The sequence below is a fragment of the Dipteris shenzhenensis genome, chromosome 13 (genome assembly GCF_047967505.1).
Source record: "Dipteris shenzhenensis isolate YYH24624 ecotype China chromosome 13, Dip_SZ_1.0, whole genome shotgun sequence".
Taxonomy (NCBI): domain Eukaryota; kingdom Viridiplantae; phylum Streptophyta; class Polypodiopsida; order Gleicheniales; family Dipteridaceae; genus Dipteris; species Dipteris shenzhenensis.
In genome coordinates, this window is record NC_141608.1 from 23445408 (window position 1) to 23462078 (window position 16671).

At 41.2% G+C, this 16671-nt stretch overlaps 1 protein-coding gene across 3 annotated transcripts in view; it reads left to right on the plus strand.

The window, feature by feature from the left end:
* The first annotated feature begins 10258 nt into the window (after positions 1 to 10258).
* Positions 10259 to 16671, plus strand: part of EPC1 (Nucleotide-diphospho-sugar transferases superfamily protein) — a 34838-nt gene continuing 28425 nt past the window's right edge. For all 3 annotated transcript variants that reach the window (XM_087384046.1, XM_087384047.1, XM_087384048.1), the window contains exons 1-2: positions 10259 to 11500; positions 12015 to 12411. In XM_087384046.1, the coding sequence (XP_087240172.1) occupies positions 11256 to 11500; positions 12015 to 12411 (642 nt within the window). In that variant the 5' untranslated portion in view covers positions 10259 to 11255. The remainder of the gene's footprint in view (positions 11501 to 12014; positions 12412 to 16671) is intronic.

The window sequence follows — 16671 nt, forward strand, 5'->3', positions numbered from 1 at the left end:
CCAATACCTCAACACACTCTCTCAACAATAATTAGAGGGAACTATTTAGCTACCTCCACTCCACCCCTTTCCTCTCCTCTTTAATAAAGAGTTGTGCATATTGTTATATAAATATATGTGTACGGAGGATACCCCCTTTCCTCTCCTCTCTTCCATGTCTCAACACTCTCTCAACAACTATCTACAAGCTAGAGACAACTAATCACATGGTCTTAGTGGACACTCCAACAAATATCAAACATTTTATCACATAGTCCTGTGTGTGAGACCACCACCCTTCACTCCTCTCCTCTCCTCTCTCTCCCACACCTCAATACACTCTCTCAATAACAATCAGGTTAGCCAAAGGCAAATATTCACATAGTCTTGACAGACACTTGAGAGACACTCCAACAACTATCAACCATCTTTATCGCATGTACAACATGGGGGGATATGAAATTCTAGAGGTAGAGGTAACCTTGAAATAGGCAATTCTAGGCAAGTAAAATTATTAAGGCATACTAAGAGCATACTAGGCCATTGGGAACCTAAATGTGGAAAGAAGCAAATGAATATTGCTAATGTAAAATACAATAGAATTGCTAATCGAAATCAATGAGCAACACATTACATGCATGATCATGATCAATCTCAAAATAGTAAAATCTCGCATAATGTTCTTATCCATTAACACAATCCCATAGAAAGTATAATCCATCTAGACAATGTTGTATGTACTTGGTGGTTTGACTCGAATGCCAACAACCACATGACACTAAAAAATAGTCAAATATTACATATCATTTTTGTTCCATAACAAGATCCAATAGAAATCCTATGCAACTAGACAATATTAAATGTATTTGGTGGTTGATTCAAGTGCCTACAGTAGCCACATGACACATAAAAGAGATTTGTTTACAAGTTTGGTTGTACAATCCTAATTAAATCATAGTACAAGGTGCTAAAGTTGGTAGAATGGTCGATTTGGCATTAGCAGTTCTAGATAACATTTTTAATTTCACATCATAAACATTATGGAGAAAGTGGTTTGGACACCTCCATTTCAAAATCTTGGTCTAGCTCAAGCACCCAATATTGTACAAGGTATTCCACGTATCTATTTTCAAAAAGATGTATATAATTATGCGTTGAGTAAACAGCATGAGTAAACAAGGTTGCCAATGACTTCCTCATATGGCCTAGGAGCTCTAATGCACTCTAGATCATTCACTTGCATGTTTAGGAATATGCTTCAACAAAATCTCCTAGCATCACTTAATACTTCATTACCTTCCCTAAGGATTATTCAAGAAAGGCTTGGGCTTGAAGTAGATATCAAATGCACACTTGTAGCATTTGAAGCTTCTAGAAAGCAAACTCAAAAACACATCAAGATCCTCCAACATGATAGTGAAGGAGAATATAAGTCAACTGAATTCAACGGGTTATGAAGATAGTGAGAGTGCTCTCAACGGAAGCAAGAACGAAAGAAGGAGAGAGAGAGACAGAGAGCCACACAAGTTTGGTGGGTGCAGAACCACCCTAATCTTCTTTTTCATTCATTTATATATGTGTTTGAGTATTGTACATAACTGGGGTGAAGGCACAGTGACCTTTAACCCCCACAACCTCCCACTTAAAGGACAATGTGCCTTTAAGGGAGAACAACCAGTGATCATACTATCCAATGCCCATCAATACACGACAATACTCAAACCGCTGACTAGGTAGACTCTTTGTCAGCATATTTGCAGGGTTATCATCTGTATGAACCTTGACAAGCTCTATGCGCTTGTCCTCAAGTACCTCCCTGATGAAATGGTACCTGACCTCAATGTGTTTGGTCTTTGCATGAAAGACCGGATTCCGTGCTAGTTGAATAGCACTCATGGAATCACTATGCAATGTCGGTACACCTGTATGAATCCCCAAATCTCCCACTAGCCGATCAAGCCATATAGCCTCCTTGCAACCCTCTGTGGTTGCAACATACTCAGCCTCTGTGGTAGACAAAGCAATGCACTTCTGTGCACGAGACATCCACGACACTGCACCACCTGCAAAGGTGAACACATAACCAGAAGTGGATCTCCTACTATCCACATGCCCTGCATAGTCTGAATCTGTGTACCCAAGTACACGCATGTCTCCTTTACCAAAGCAAATGCACATCTCCTTGGTACCCTTCATGTACCTCATGATGCACTTAACTGCCTCCCAATGCCTCTTTCCTGGATTAGCTATATACTGGCTAACAACTCCCACTGCAAATGCAATGTCTGGTCTAGTAGCTATCATAGCATACATAAGACTCCCAACTGCTGATGCATAAGGAACCTTAGCCATCATGGCCCTTTTCTCATCTGATTTGGGACTATCTATATGACTCAGTTTCACATATGGAGGCAATGGAGTACTCACTGCCATCTCTCCTTTACCAAAGCAAATGCACATCTCCTTGGTACCCTTCATGTACCTCATGATGCACTTAACTGCCTCCCAATGCCTCTTTCCTGGATTAGCTATATACCGGCTAACAACTCCCACTGCAAATGCAATGTCTGGTCTAGTAGCTATCATAGCATACATAAGACTCCCAACTGCTAATGCATAAGGAACCTTAGCCATCATGGCCCTTTCCTCATCTGATTTGGGACTATCTGTATGACTCAGTTTCACATATGAAGGCAATGGAGTACTCACTGCCTTCCCCCCCTCCATATTGAAACGCTGCAATTCTTTTGTAACATACTCTTTTTGTGAAAGCCAAAGGAGTTTCCTACTCCGATCACGCGTGATGCGCATACCAAGAATATGACCTGCAAGTCCCAAATCCTTCATATCAAAGGCCTCATGCAACTTGGCCTTTAATGCATCTAGCTCATAAGTATTCTTGCTAGCCAATAGCATATCATCCACATATAGTGCCAGGATTATGAGGCTATTATCCTTAGCCCTTTTAGTGTAGAGGCAATGATCAATTTCACTCCTTCTAAAACCCTGGGACTGAATGAAAGCATCAAACTTCTGATACCATTCTCTAGGTGCTTGCTTAACACCATAGAGACTCTTCTTTAGCTTGCAAACTAAATGCTCTTTGCCCTTTTCTTCAAAGCCTTCCGGCTGCACCATGTAAATTTCCTCATGCAAATCCCCATCATGCAAGAAAGCTATCTTGACATCCATCTGCATAAGCTCCATATCCTCTGTTGCCACTAGTCCAAGCATGCATCTAAGTGTGGTCATTTTCACAACTGGAGAGAATATCTCATCAAAGTCCACACCCTTCTCTTGCTTGAAACCTTTAGCAACCAAACGGGCCTTGTACCTAGGCACATCATCACCTGTGACCTTCATTTTGTAGACCCATTTACATGGCAATGCTTTCTTTCCATGTGGCAAAGAAACCAAGTCCCAAGTCTTATTCTTCATAAGTGAACTCATCTCTGATTGCATAGCATACTCCCACTTGCGTTGATCCTCACGCATCATAGCCTCTTTGTAGCAAGAAGGCTCCCCGCAATCAATAAGCATCACATAGTCTACCCCTGGAACAAACCTATCAGGCGGTCTAGACACTCTAGATGATCTTCTCAAGGGCATTTCAGCTTGCTGTCCCACTTGCATATCAACCACATTTGGCTCATCATTTCCACCAATAGATGATCCATCATCTACCCTTGATTGTATACCTGTGGGAGTACTTGGTTGTACCATTTCTTGCACATTTGGTGCATGGACAGCTTGCTGTCTATCAACATATGCAGGTGGATTCACATCTTGGAAAGTGATTCTCCTCATTTCCACATCCCTCATGGGTGCCTTATGCATCTTCTTCTCATTGAAGACCACATCATGGCTACGTATGATCTTCTTTGCTTCTGGATCCCAGAGACGATAGCCCATCTCTCCACTTTCATCATAACCCAGAAAGATGCATTTCCTAGACTTAGGATCTAGCTTCTTTCGAAGCTCTTTTGGCACATGTGCATATGCCTCACACCCAAATATACGCAAATGAGAGTAAGAGGGCTTCTTGCCACTCCATGCCTCTTCAGGAATACCACCATCCAAACTCTTACTAGGTGATCTATTGATCACATGCACTGCAGTCTTCATTGCCTCAGCCCAAAAACCATCAGAAAGACTTGCATTGGAAAGCATGCATTGCAACCTTTCTTGAATGGTACGGTTCATCTTTTCTGCAACTGGATTTTGCTCTGGAGTACGAAAGAAGGAGAGAGACAGACAGAGAGCCACAAGTTTGGTGGGTGCAGAACCACCCTAATCTTCTTTTTCATTCATTTATATATGTGTTTGAGTATTGTACATAACTGGGGTGAAGGCACAGTGACCTTTAACCCCCACAGATAGCAAGTTAAGTCTACTTTCCAAAACTTTGCATATGTCATGTAGCATCGTTCTATCAATTCACTTTTGCATACTCTTTAACAAAATGGAATTTCATAAGGAGATATTAGAGTTATTGTAGTGTTTGACAAATGCATGTTTGATGAGAATCCTCATCCTTATTGGGCATAAGTATGTGCAACAATGGTCTACTTGAGGAATTCGATGCAGCTACAAGTTTACAGGATGGTACTCCAGAAGAAGCATAAGTACGTGCAACAATGGTTTACTTGAGGAATTAGATTCAACTACAAGTTTATAGGATGGTACTCTAGAAGAAGCACTGATAGGCATTGAGCCTTCAGTAAGCCATTTGAGAGATTCTCTTGCTATAGACATGATATAGTGAAGAATCAAAGGCATACTAGGCATACTACCTTTATGAACTCTATAAGAAACATTCATAGGCATTAAACCTTCAATCCTTTATTTGAGAACACTTTGACTCCCTCACTTATGCACCCATAGTACATGAACTCTTGTACAGCTGGATCCAAAATACATCAAATGTTTTTTCATAAGTTATAGTGGAGAATCAAAGGTATACCGCCTTTATGATTTAATCAAAAGAAGGATTATTCAGACATCATACTTTGTTCAGCCAACCAATAATAATTTTGGTAGCACCATCTGACTACAAATGATTTTTGGCAATATCCCATCTCATTTTGAAAGCATTGAGTCCAAAATAACAACATAGAGCAAAGGAAAAGAAAAGCCACATGACATAGTGAAGAATCAGATGCATACTAGGCATCCTACCTTTATGAACTCTAGAAGAAACATTCATAGGGAATCAGATGCATACTAGGCATACTACCTTTATGAACTCTAGAAGAAACATTCATAGGCATTAAACCTTCGATCATTCATTGGAGAACATTTTGACTCTTGTATGCCTTTGTAATTTAATCAGAAGACATCAGCATACTTTGTTTAGACAACAATAACTCTGGTAGCAATATACCATCTCATTTTGAAAGTGTTGAGTCCAAAATAATAACATAGAGCAAAGTAAAATAAAATATTTTAGATTCTATTGATACTACAATCACATTTTTGGCAATATACCATCTCATTTTGAAAGTGTTGAGTCCAAAATAATAACATAGAGCAAAGTAAAATAAAATATTTTAGATTCTATTGATACTACAATCACCATAGTTATCTCACAAATATTATAGAAATCTAAAATGCTCGATTGAGAAGATCTTGAAGAGACCATAAAGAACCTGAAAGAAGATGGAAATACCACAGCCATTATGTATTTATAAGCCATGGAGCTCAATATTTAACATCCTTCAAAGAAGCAGTTTAAGTTCCAAAATGGCAACATGCAATGAATGAGGGATACTATGATTGCTAGAGTTTGTGCTTAATAGAATATGAAATTGATTATGAGGAAACGTTTGTATCAATTGCAAAAATGACAATCGTTAGAACTATTCTTGAACTCTAGTTTATCATTTTGATTAGCCTATCTACTCAAATAAATGTCAAAGTTGTATTTCTCAATGGCTATCTTGATGAAGAAATCTACACGACACAGCATAAGGGTTATCCTTTCAATGGCTTGCATGAAATACATGAGACAAATCCATTATTTTCTTGGTATATAAATATGGAGGGATGAAAATGGTATCATGCTTTGCAAGAAAAGTATACTCCTAAATTTTTAAACAAGTAACACCTAAATTACTACAAACCACTACTAAATCCTCTAATATTGACCTTAGCCATACGATAGCTCAATAATAGCTTAAATTTTATTTGATAAGCACAAGGAAGGACATGCCTTACATTGTTGGTCCATTCATGGAGAATCCCAAGAAAACTCATCACGATACATCTAGAAGAGTACCAAGATACCACAAAGGCACATGCAATTGTGCTGGGTAAAATATGATGAATTCTCATATCTTGATTTTTTTTTGTTACATTGATGTCAATTTAGGTGGTATTGTTGATGCTAGATAATGTACAAGTGATTATGACTTCAATTTTTCATCAATGGCCGTGTCATTGCAAATCAAAAAGCAACCAATTGTGACCTTATCTTCTACAAAAGCAAACTATCGAGAGGATCAACAAATGCTGCATGTGAAGCAATATTGTTCAAGAGATTCTCTTAGACCCAACAATGTTCTATTCCATCAATGAGCCATTGTAAAGCAAATCAAGGAGGTTTACTGGAGTCTTTGTTTGTGCCTTTTAAACAAGATTCAATGTTTGATATTTGTCTAAAACAAACTTGGGCATTTATTTTTCATAACCTAACTAGGCCAAATCTTTAGTCTACACTACCATTGTTAGATATTGCGAGCTCATGATCCCTTGTCCGTCATGTCATGGTTAGCTACACCTCCTAGATGGCATGTTGTGTTTGCATGTTATGGGGCGAGAAATGGTGGTAGGGTCACCACTATCGATCATGTTTGGCTCAATGGGAAGCGACCATGCTATCATTACTCATCCCATCTTATAGGAACATGATGACCTTCCATGAGGCCAATGTTTCATGGTGGTAGGCATGATGGGGTTGTCTTCTTACATCTATAAGTTTGAGGATGAATATATAAGTATACCATTATTTTAAGAACTAAGGTCATGTTATATTGGTCTTAGCATGGCCTATCATGAATTGTATGCCCTATTGTTTTCCAAGAAATTGAAGTTGTGGCTCAAGAAGTAGGGGAATATATCCACATTTTTACATATGGGTTGGCAAAGTTGCTCAGATGCAATAACAAGAGAGTATGCTTGCTCAAGAAGATTGCAAGAGCCAAGGAGAAGATGAATCAACTATGAAAAAGAGAGGGTGAAGATGAAGAGGCATAGCCGATCAATGATAAAACTGAAGGGAAAATTCAAGTGGGAGGAGGGCACCATAAATCAAAGTGAGAGGAGAAAAAATTATGTAGGACACTTCCTATAAGATAGTGCTAGCAAAAGTCAAAGGGTATTGGTCTTTTACACTCATGGAAGAGTGGGCTTTTTTGGATGTTCAAATTTCTTACCTTTTTGATTGGGAATTTATTTGATTTAATCTCAAGAAGCTGTGTTCAACTTGCCAACAAAAGGGGGGAGAGAGAGAGAGAGAGAGAGAGAGGGAGGTGACATGGCTTTGTGCCATTGGTTGAGCTTCATAATTCATGCTTTGCCCCTAAAGCTTACATGTGCAAAAAGACTCTAGTAGGAGTGACTTTCTCCCTACCACAATTTTAAATTAGTACTGATTGAAGTGCACATGATAAACCAAGAAGTCATGTTTGGTAATGTAGCCTCTATAATAGTGCGCCTATAGTGCAAATGAAGCTATTCAAAATGGTAGCTCATGAGAAAATAATTCAAAAACGTACAAATTAGTGGAAAAATGAGGAGGGGAGGCGCAGAAAAAAAGGGGAGGGGGGGGAGTGTAAAGAGGAAGTCTCTCTATTTATGAAGGGAGGGACCCCCTCCCCTCTTATCATACATGTACTCTTTTTCTTTCACAACATCTTCATTTAGCGTCGTGGTAAGGCCTTGAGAATGCATGGTAGATGTCGTGATTTTAAGTACCCCCTTTGTATAAAGTGTTGAAGTTGTATCTTTGACCTTAACTTAATTGGGTACTCCACCCTTTCACCTGAGAACTCAATGAATTTTCTCTATTGAAAAATAAAGGCCTATTCAACTTAAGTTAAGTTATATGTATGGGTAATTTGTTGAGTTTAAAGGCCTTTAGAATAGGTCGATAGAAGTATAGATGGGCAATTCGAACATTAAAACAAACGTTTTTAATGCAATGAACTTTCATGATGGAAGTAGGTTGGGTGTCTCTTTATTGGTCAACGTTAAAAGGACTTACGTGTGCAAGTAAAGGCGATAGGTGCCTTGGAGAATAGCTTGGTAAGGTTGAGAAGAAGGCACACATTGAAACGACAGATGTAGAGTGTTTGAATAAGATTGTGCAAATAACGACTATAAGTGCCTTGAAGGATAGCTTGGTAAGGATGAGAAGAAGGCACACATAGAAGCATGGTGAGTGTTTGAATACAAGGACAAGCCACTTGACTATAGGTGGCTTGAAGGATAGCTTGGTAAGGATGAGAAGAAGGCACACATAGAAGCACGTTGAGTGTTTGAATACAAGGACAAGCCACTTGACCATGCCACTGCACTGAATCGAGGCAAGCAAGTTTGCACTATTCATTGGGTACCATATCCAAAGCATAGAATTTGAGAGAATGTTGGTCCAAGAGAGCCATCAAGAATGAAGAAGCCAATCTCTTATTTTGTAGTCCTTCACATCACCCATTCCCCTGATCCTCCTTCGTTTTTGCCTATGCTATGGTCTAAGGGATTTCAAGGCCCCATTTTAATTATGCAAGAAAGAGAAGAAAGGAATTTAACAATTTGGCACATCCCATCTTTTTGCCCCCATGCAAGGGGCATTTATTGGTCACCAGTTACTCCCACTCCATCGTTTTTTTCACCCTCACCCCCTCCTCCCACCTTTGCCATTGGGGTTCCTCCCCGACAACCCTTACGGGGGCTCCAATAACCATACCGCTTGTTGTTTAAGTAAGAAACTCTTGAGTTGGCCTTGGCATTGTTAGATAGTGCAATCTATTGAACTAGTGCTGGCCATCATGCTCGGATGGAAGCACCTTGATGTGTTGTTGGAGAAAGGATACTAAATACTAGCAAGGGAGCATCCTTAACTGTGTGCTTATGGGTGAGACCTTTGGTTACCCCATCTTACATGAACATAATACCCTTCCATGAGGTTGATGGTTCATTGTTGCAAGCACAAGAGGCTTGTTTATCTGCATTCATAGAGTTGAGGATGAATTGGGATTGTAAAGTCTAAGGTTGGGTGATAGATGGTTTAACTTCTTGGTAGAGTTTATGGAACAAAGCATCTCTCTCATTGAAAGCTCATGCATGTGGAGAGTGCTTGGAGGCATGTGTGGAAGGATTTTAGACTTGTCATGCTAGTTCTCAAACTTGCATCCCATCATTGGATGCAGAGCAAGGCACCTGGGAACATTGAAAAGCACACTACATCAACCTAATGACACGAGTCATAGCTTGCTTCGAATTGCTAAACTTTGGTTGAGGGTGGTTAGACATTGTTGGAGAGCGTCACACTAATGCCTAGCATCTAGGCAGCCAAAAAGGGGGGTGCCCGGTCTTGAATGGATGCACCCAAATTTCCATGTGAACTGCCTCCATTGTCAACTTGCAGGTTTTTTCCAATTTTGTATGTTGGAGGCACCTCTTTCGCATAAAAGAGGTGCCCGGATTGGTTGTTTGCACGAGTGCCTATACTTGGACAGGCAAGGCTCCTTGCCCATGTAGAGAGGGGCGACGGGCGGGGCATTATTAGCAATGCTTGAGAAATCGTCTCTGGCGGTGTGTAAAGGAAAATTATGTATTATGTCTTCCACAAAATCATTGGTCCACCTCATTCTGGCATTGAGGGCGGAATTATGTGTGTAACCACCCCGAGAATGAAATAGATTTTACTATGCACATGTGCATTAGCAAGTCTGACTTTGGAAGTTATGCCATGCATGCAAGGCATTGTCGAGGCCTTGTTTTCAACAACATTTATTTCCGCGGCTACTGTGGCAAGCCACAAGGGGGGTAGTCGTGTGTGTGTGTGCACACATGCACGCGCGTGTGTGTGTGAGAGAAGTATGAGGTGGAAAATGTAACGAGTGAAAGGGTGCGGCGCACACACTTGTTTTTTGGTTCACACACACACACACACATTTTTTTTTGGGTGAAAAAACACACACACAAACATTCTCAAGAGAAGGAATTTTGTCCAAATTCAAGAAGGCTTTTTCAACACCTATCTCTTGCGTTTCAGCTGGCCATTTTGGCACCTCATAGCTTATAGGTACATACTCCCACCTTGTCATTGCCACCTGCATATCCCCCATAGTTTGCGCTCTCTCTCTCTCTCTCTCTCTCTCAGCTATTTCTCTTTCATTCGCCATCGATCCCTCCGCTTCCTCTGCTTCTACGCTACTCCAAGCCCTCCATCGAGGCGTATCTGAGAGCTCTCGCTTACCCCCACCTAAAGGCACAAGGAGCGTGCAGAAAGAGAAAGAAAGAGAGAGGGTAAGAGAGACGAGGGTGCCGGAGAGAAGGGAACAGAGGAAGAGAGAGCGCCGGGAATTGAGAGGAAGAGACTACAGTACGAGAGGGGGGAGAGGGAGAGACAGAGAGAGAGAGAGAGAGAGAGAAGGAGTGGTCTGTATTATCGAGAAAGAGAGCAGTGTACGGAGCACAACAATCATATACACACCTGCCCAACTGCCTTCGTGATCTTCATCGCCTGCATTTGGCTCTACACCCGCAGCTTCACGAGGGATTTGCTTATGTACATTCTGCGACAACGCCTATGCACATTTACCGGGTCGATCGCAGGACAGATGCCCAAGAAGACGGGAATTCGGCTTTATGAAGAATGACTTGGTTGTGGGTAGAAGGAGATGCGAATGTGAGAAACGGAAAGACTCATTTGGGTTACAAAGGGAGGAGGAGGGAAGATCAGCCGCCAAAGACTCGCACAGGAGCGGAAAGGGAATCATCGTGAAGGAGACGGAAAGACGCCGAGAGGCAGGGAATACGAGGTTGCGAGGGAAGAATCAAGAACAGTTGCGTCCTCAGCACGTCCATAGGAGTCAAATCAAAGATACCCACGTCCATTAGGGGATTGCTTATCTCTGTGTGCATGCTGGTTTCTATGCTTTCGGTTCTTTTTCGAGCTGTCTCGCTCGAGTCTGCGATCGACGAACCTTATTGTCCCCCGTGTTCGCTGGTAGCGGTCGCGGGCGGGCCATGGACTGGGGGTGCCGACTAGAATGGGAATGCGCGGGCCAGGAGCACACTCGGCTGTGAGGGAGAAGGCGGGAATGAAAGCCCTGCATCGATCACAGCTCCAACGTTGGCGCCTCTCTTTCCAGCTTTGTACTTATGTATCTTCACATAGGATCAAATTGCTGCTTGCAGTTTGTATAATTTTTGCATTTTTTGCCCTTGCTCGGCGTGCTTCCTCGATCATGGGATGGCACCTTCAGCCTTTGGGATCGAGGTCGCCTGTTTCAAGGTAGCGTCTAACCCCTGCCTAGATTTCTTAAGGAACAAGTTGCCCACCATGTAAAACTAATTTGGAATCAAAGTCTATAAGATTTAGGCTGCTTTGGAAGATTAGCTTCGCAGTTGTGAGGAGGAGACGAGCTCGGATCGTTGTTTTGCTTGGAACTTGAATTTACGGTGTTGCACCCTATAAATGAGGATTTGCCTTGGGCACTCCAAAATTCTCGATTGGTGACCTAAATCAATTTACTATGCAGATGTAAAAGAATCGTCGTGCAAAGTGATTAAATTCCTGTGGTTGTTTGCGGAAATTTAACATCTCATGGCTTACTTTATGGGTAGTTAAAGAGTAGTTTCACCTTGTCATTGGCCTAACTTTTCCACTTGCTTGCATTGAATATCTGTAATATATAAAGGTTTCTGAATATTGAATTGTTTGCTCCATATGTATTATGCAATGCAATCTAGTCTCTTTGAAGTTGGGCTTCAGTATATTAAATTGTTCTTATTCTGTTGATTTGCAGGAATAGTTATACTGTGTTGGTGAATACGTGGAAAAGGGATGACCTCCTGAAGAAGTCTGTTGCTCATTATGCAACTTGTGACAGTGTTGACTCCATAAGGATTGTTTGGAGTGAGGATAAGCTCCCTTCTGATGCCCTGCAGTCTTCTTTATCCAAAGTTGTCCAAGGAAGATCCAATGACCATGAAAGACCTTTTTTCAAGTTTGATATTAACGACAACAACAATTTGAATAACCGATTCAAGCCTATTGAAGGGTTGAAAACAGAGGCCATTTTTTCCATTGATGATGATGTTTTGGTCCCATGTCCTACTTTGGAGTTTGCTTATAAGATCTGGCAAACTGCTCCAGATAGTATGGTGGGATTTGTTCCACGTATGCATTGGGTGGATACTAAGGTTTGCTTCTTCTATTTGTGCCTTCTTTTTTTTCTGAAGTCTGGTTGAATTTCCAGCTTGTAGGTTTGTGCATTAATGGAAAGGCATTTGGTGTGAATAATCTTGGTCTTGCGATGGAATGACATGTAGGCAAGCATTAGCTAGGCAGTGCCAGATTAAATGGACAATGATCCAAATTGGTTTATGCACAAAACTCTGAATACCTTGTAGCTAGCAATAATTTACAGCAACCAGGATCTAATCAGTACTTGATTTGAACTGATGGAGAAGCAGTTCATCCACATGGATGAAGGGCAAATTCATACTGGTATTGGCAGGCCTCCTCCGTGAGTGCTAGGCTTCATCCCTGGAGTCCTGACAGAACTCAGTGTGAAGACTTTGTATAATGTATGGTCCGGACAGAACTTCGTTTGAAGATGCTGTATAAATATATGGTCATGTGCGTCAGGGTGTGGAGATATGTGTGCATGTGAGAGAATATGGTTAAACGAATGGACTTGACCTTCCATGGGTCCTGGTAAGTTGGTGGGGATGTTATATTAGCTACCTCTTGCTATGTGGGAGAGTGCATGGTATGAACTCTTGTGGATGACTGTCATGAGATATGCAATCTTAGTTTGTCTGAATATGTGTAGATATGCAGTTCATGTTGACATAAGATTGATGATTTTGTTCAGCTTGAACAGCCATGGTATCCTACTCCTTGCAGATGTTATTTTGCCTTCAGGCTTTAGCCCTCAGCTTCTTTCTTATTTTCTCTCTTTGGAAAAGAAGCGGGTGGACAGATTTTGGGAGGGGAACTGAATTGGCAGGAAGGGGAGTAGATTTGGACTGTAAGGGAAGTACGGGGAATGTGCATGCTTGCAATTGCGCACAGCTTTATTAAATGACCTTGGAAGACCACAGTGGTCTATGCCATTGGTGCTTGTGAAAAATTGTACTGTTATACCCAGTACTGTTTAAGGAGGGGGTGTTTGAAAGCAAAGCAGTCTGCAGATGTTATTTTGTCTCCAGCCTTCAGCCCTCACCATCTTTCTTATTCTCTCTCTCTTTGTAAAAGAAGAAGGTGGACAGATTTGGAGAGGGGGGCTGAACTGGCATGAGGGGGAGTTGACATTGGACTCTAGGGGAAGTATGGGGAATGTGAATGCTTGCAATTGTGCACACTATGAGACGCAACAATGTGTACTTGTGATTACAATAATCTTGATATGAAGAGCTCAAACAAAAACAGCAGCTCTCAAGACAAAAGTGAAACAAGCAACTGGTAGAAAAAAAGGTATGCTTACACTAATAATTATTGCCAGGATTGCCTACATGAATAAGTGGCTCAGTCCCTACTCCACATCTCTTTGTGTGTCCAGGATTGTTGTCACATATAAAGAAGGGGATGTGTGGGTGGTAACATGTCACTTTTGATCTGAAGTTTACTGGTGGCTATAAGGACTTGGGTATTCGTCTAAGTGTATTCCTGCTGCTGGGTGTTAAAGGACCCCGGAGGAACAGCCTCCTGTATGGAAGTTGTGGCTGATCTATCTAGGATCTCACCTCCATCTACCAGCATGCTCTTGGGGTCCTTTAAAGGCGGTGGTCTTATCAATGATTCAGGTGCTCTCTTTGTCTACTCATCTGCAAGATGAACATGTATAGGCATCTCATGTGTTCATCTGATGATTGGGACAGGGGTCTGAAGCAGAAGAAGCAATGGAATCTTCCTCCAGTTTTATACTAAATTGGGGACTTGAAGTTTCACACTAGACCTCCGAGAGGTACAAAGCAAGCATATGCCATGTCTCGATGTGGGATCACCTCTCATCGTGGCTCCATCTATAGTCTGCCTTAGGGTATGGTTTTTGGCTATCCGGATAACATGGGACAAATGGATCTCTACATAACCTACCTAGTCTTTTGATGAAGTGATTCTCTCTGATACAGAGGAAAAGCAATCTTCTGTTCTCACAAGCCTGCTCATGCTAACTAACTGTGTGGAAGTGTGCTTCCATTCATACGAGTGAGGGTGCAAGTACACGAGTGTATGCAACTGGCCCCATTTCGTAGAGAATTTCTTAATAGCTGAGCCAAAATGGCTAATAATTACAACTGGCAGAAGGCTGAGTGCTACTTCTGAAGGATGTGCGGCCTGAGATGGGGGGTCGGTTCACGGCATGCAAAATTGTTGACGAAACTGAGCCAGTACACAAAAGCTGCCTCCCTGAAACTACCACTGACAATGAATGGCGTAATTGCGAAGCTGGTCACTGCTGATAGCATGGCTTTTATGCTTAGAACATTGTTCTCTAATTCTGGAATGTACCCAATCATTCCTTTGAACTACGGAAAAGTATGACTCTGTCTGCCGAACTACTGCATGTTCTACAACCTGATGTGAATCCTTGGCCATGTAGGAAATGCTTTGTGTCTTTAGTGTATGGATGATTTCTAAGAGTATATTAAGTACATGGTCAGCCTGTATCCCCCAAAGGCGATCGGATGACTGCTCAGCTCATTGTGGCTGCTTTCAACAAGACAATGTAGATTTGGTAGACTTGCTCTAGGGTTCTGGAGACCTTAAATGGCATGGAAGCACATGTCATGCCAAAAATTTGTATGTGACCATTACATTCTAAGCTGTACTAGCTGAGCTTAACTGATGTTTCAACGTCTGGTTGGTCCAAAAGTGGCATCATAATTGCAAAAACTGAAACTTAATGTCTCACACGGTGTTGAATCATCATAGACTTAACTACCATCCATGGGAGTTTTGAGCGTTTTGCAATTGTACATATTCGATGTGTTCAGAATGGCCTTTAAATGCTGTGTGTGTGAGTGAATTACCTTCCCTTTGAGCTGCCATATACTTCAATGCCAAGACAGTAATGCATCAGTCCTAGGTCATCAAAATAATTCATCAAATCTGCTTGCACTGCTGCAACGAATGCATCATTGTTCCTTGTGATTATTTTATCATCCACTTAAAGAACACCATGCATGAAGTTTTCATGTAATACAAATGTTGATCAGTAAAACTTTTGCTTATATAATGCCTTCTTCCAACGAAGGGATGTGACAGCATTCTCGTGGTGGTTGACGTGCTGACCCAGCAAGAGGGCAACCTATTAATACTGTGCTTGAGCTCCAAAAGTTCCACAAGAGCTGAAGAGTGGCGAAAATCTAAAGTACATGAGTCACCTTTGATTTGCAGCATTGGCACCAAACCAAGCCCTTAGCACCAGATATAACCCTCAAGACACATGGGCACTCCAGGAAAGTGAGCAAATGGGTGGATGAATCCTTACATCTCTTTTGCCATTACACTCAGCTTGTGATAGATGGCTTATAGCATTGAGCATTTGTCCATTGGTAAAAGCTATTCGAGGCAATGGATGGCTGTGAAGTTGGAATACCATAGACCATAGCACCCATGGATGTATATATTAGATAGCAAGAAAGGATTTTGGGACATGTGGAAGTTTTTGCACATGTTGACACTGTCGTTGGCAGGGTCATAGTACTCTTCTTGATGGGAGCATGGCAGGCGATCACCATATTAAGTATTTAGGTTTCATGTGGTTCTTCATGTTGCCTTTAAATTCTACATTCCTTAGCGTTCCTTGACAAGAAAAACTGTTGATTAATATACAAGGCTGTTCAAGAAGATACCACATAAAAAACTACCAAGTGATTTTTGATAAAGACCAAAGCATAAATAAGGTAATTGCGTTTCTAATAATGAATTGGAGTTTTTTCTACCATTCATGTCATCTCGTTTTTTGTTCTTTACAATCTCAGTCCATCAGTCTTTGCCAAACTGGAGATAGCTTTTGTTTTTGTGCTTTTCCCCATTGTAAAATTTTGATAGCTTTATTGACACCTAACTATCTTTGCTTTTCTGCATGTCCCCATTGTAAAATCTTGATACCTTTATTGACACAGAACTATATGGTTTTAGTGTGGTGAGTTCTGAATATGTCTCCTTTAGACTCGTAGAGCTCTGGGGATAAGCATTAAAACACTGCATGTAGACACTGCAGTGTTCTGCATGTCCCCATGCAAATTTTTGATAGCATGATTGACACCTAAGTATGAGTGGAGCTTGTTGTAGTGTGGTGAGCTTTTGAATCTCTCTCCTTGAGACTGGTAGAGCACCCGGGATGTGCATAAAAATAGTGCATGTATATACTTCACTTTGAGTAAGCAACATTAACTAGATCCTTTACGGTGGGTCTGTGAGGTTGACTTAATCTTATTTTTGGTACTTAA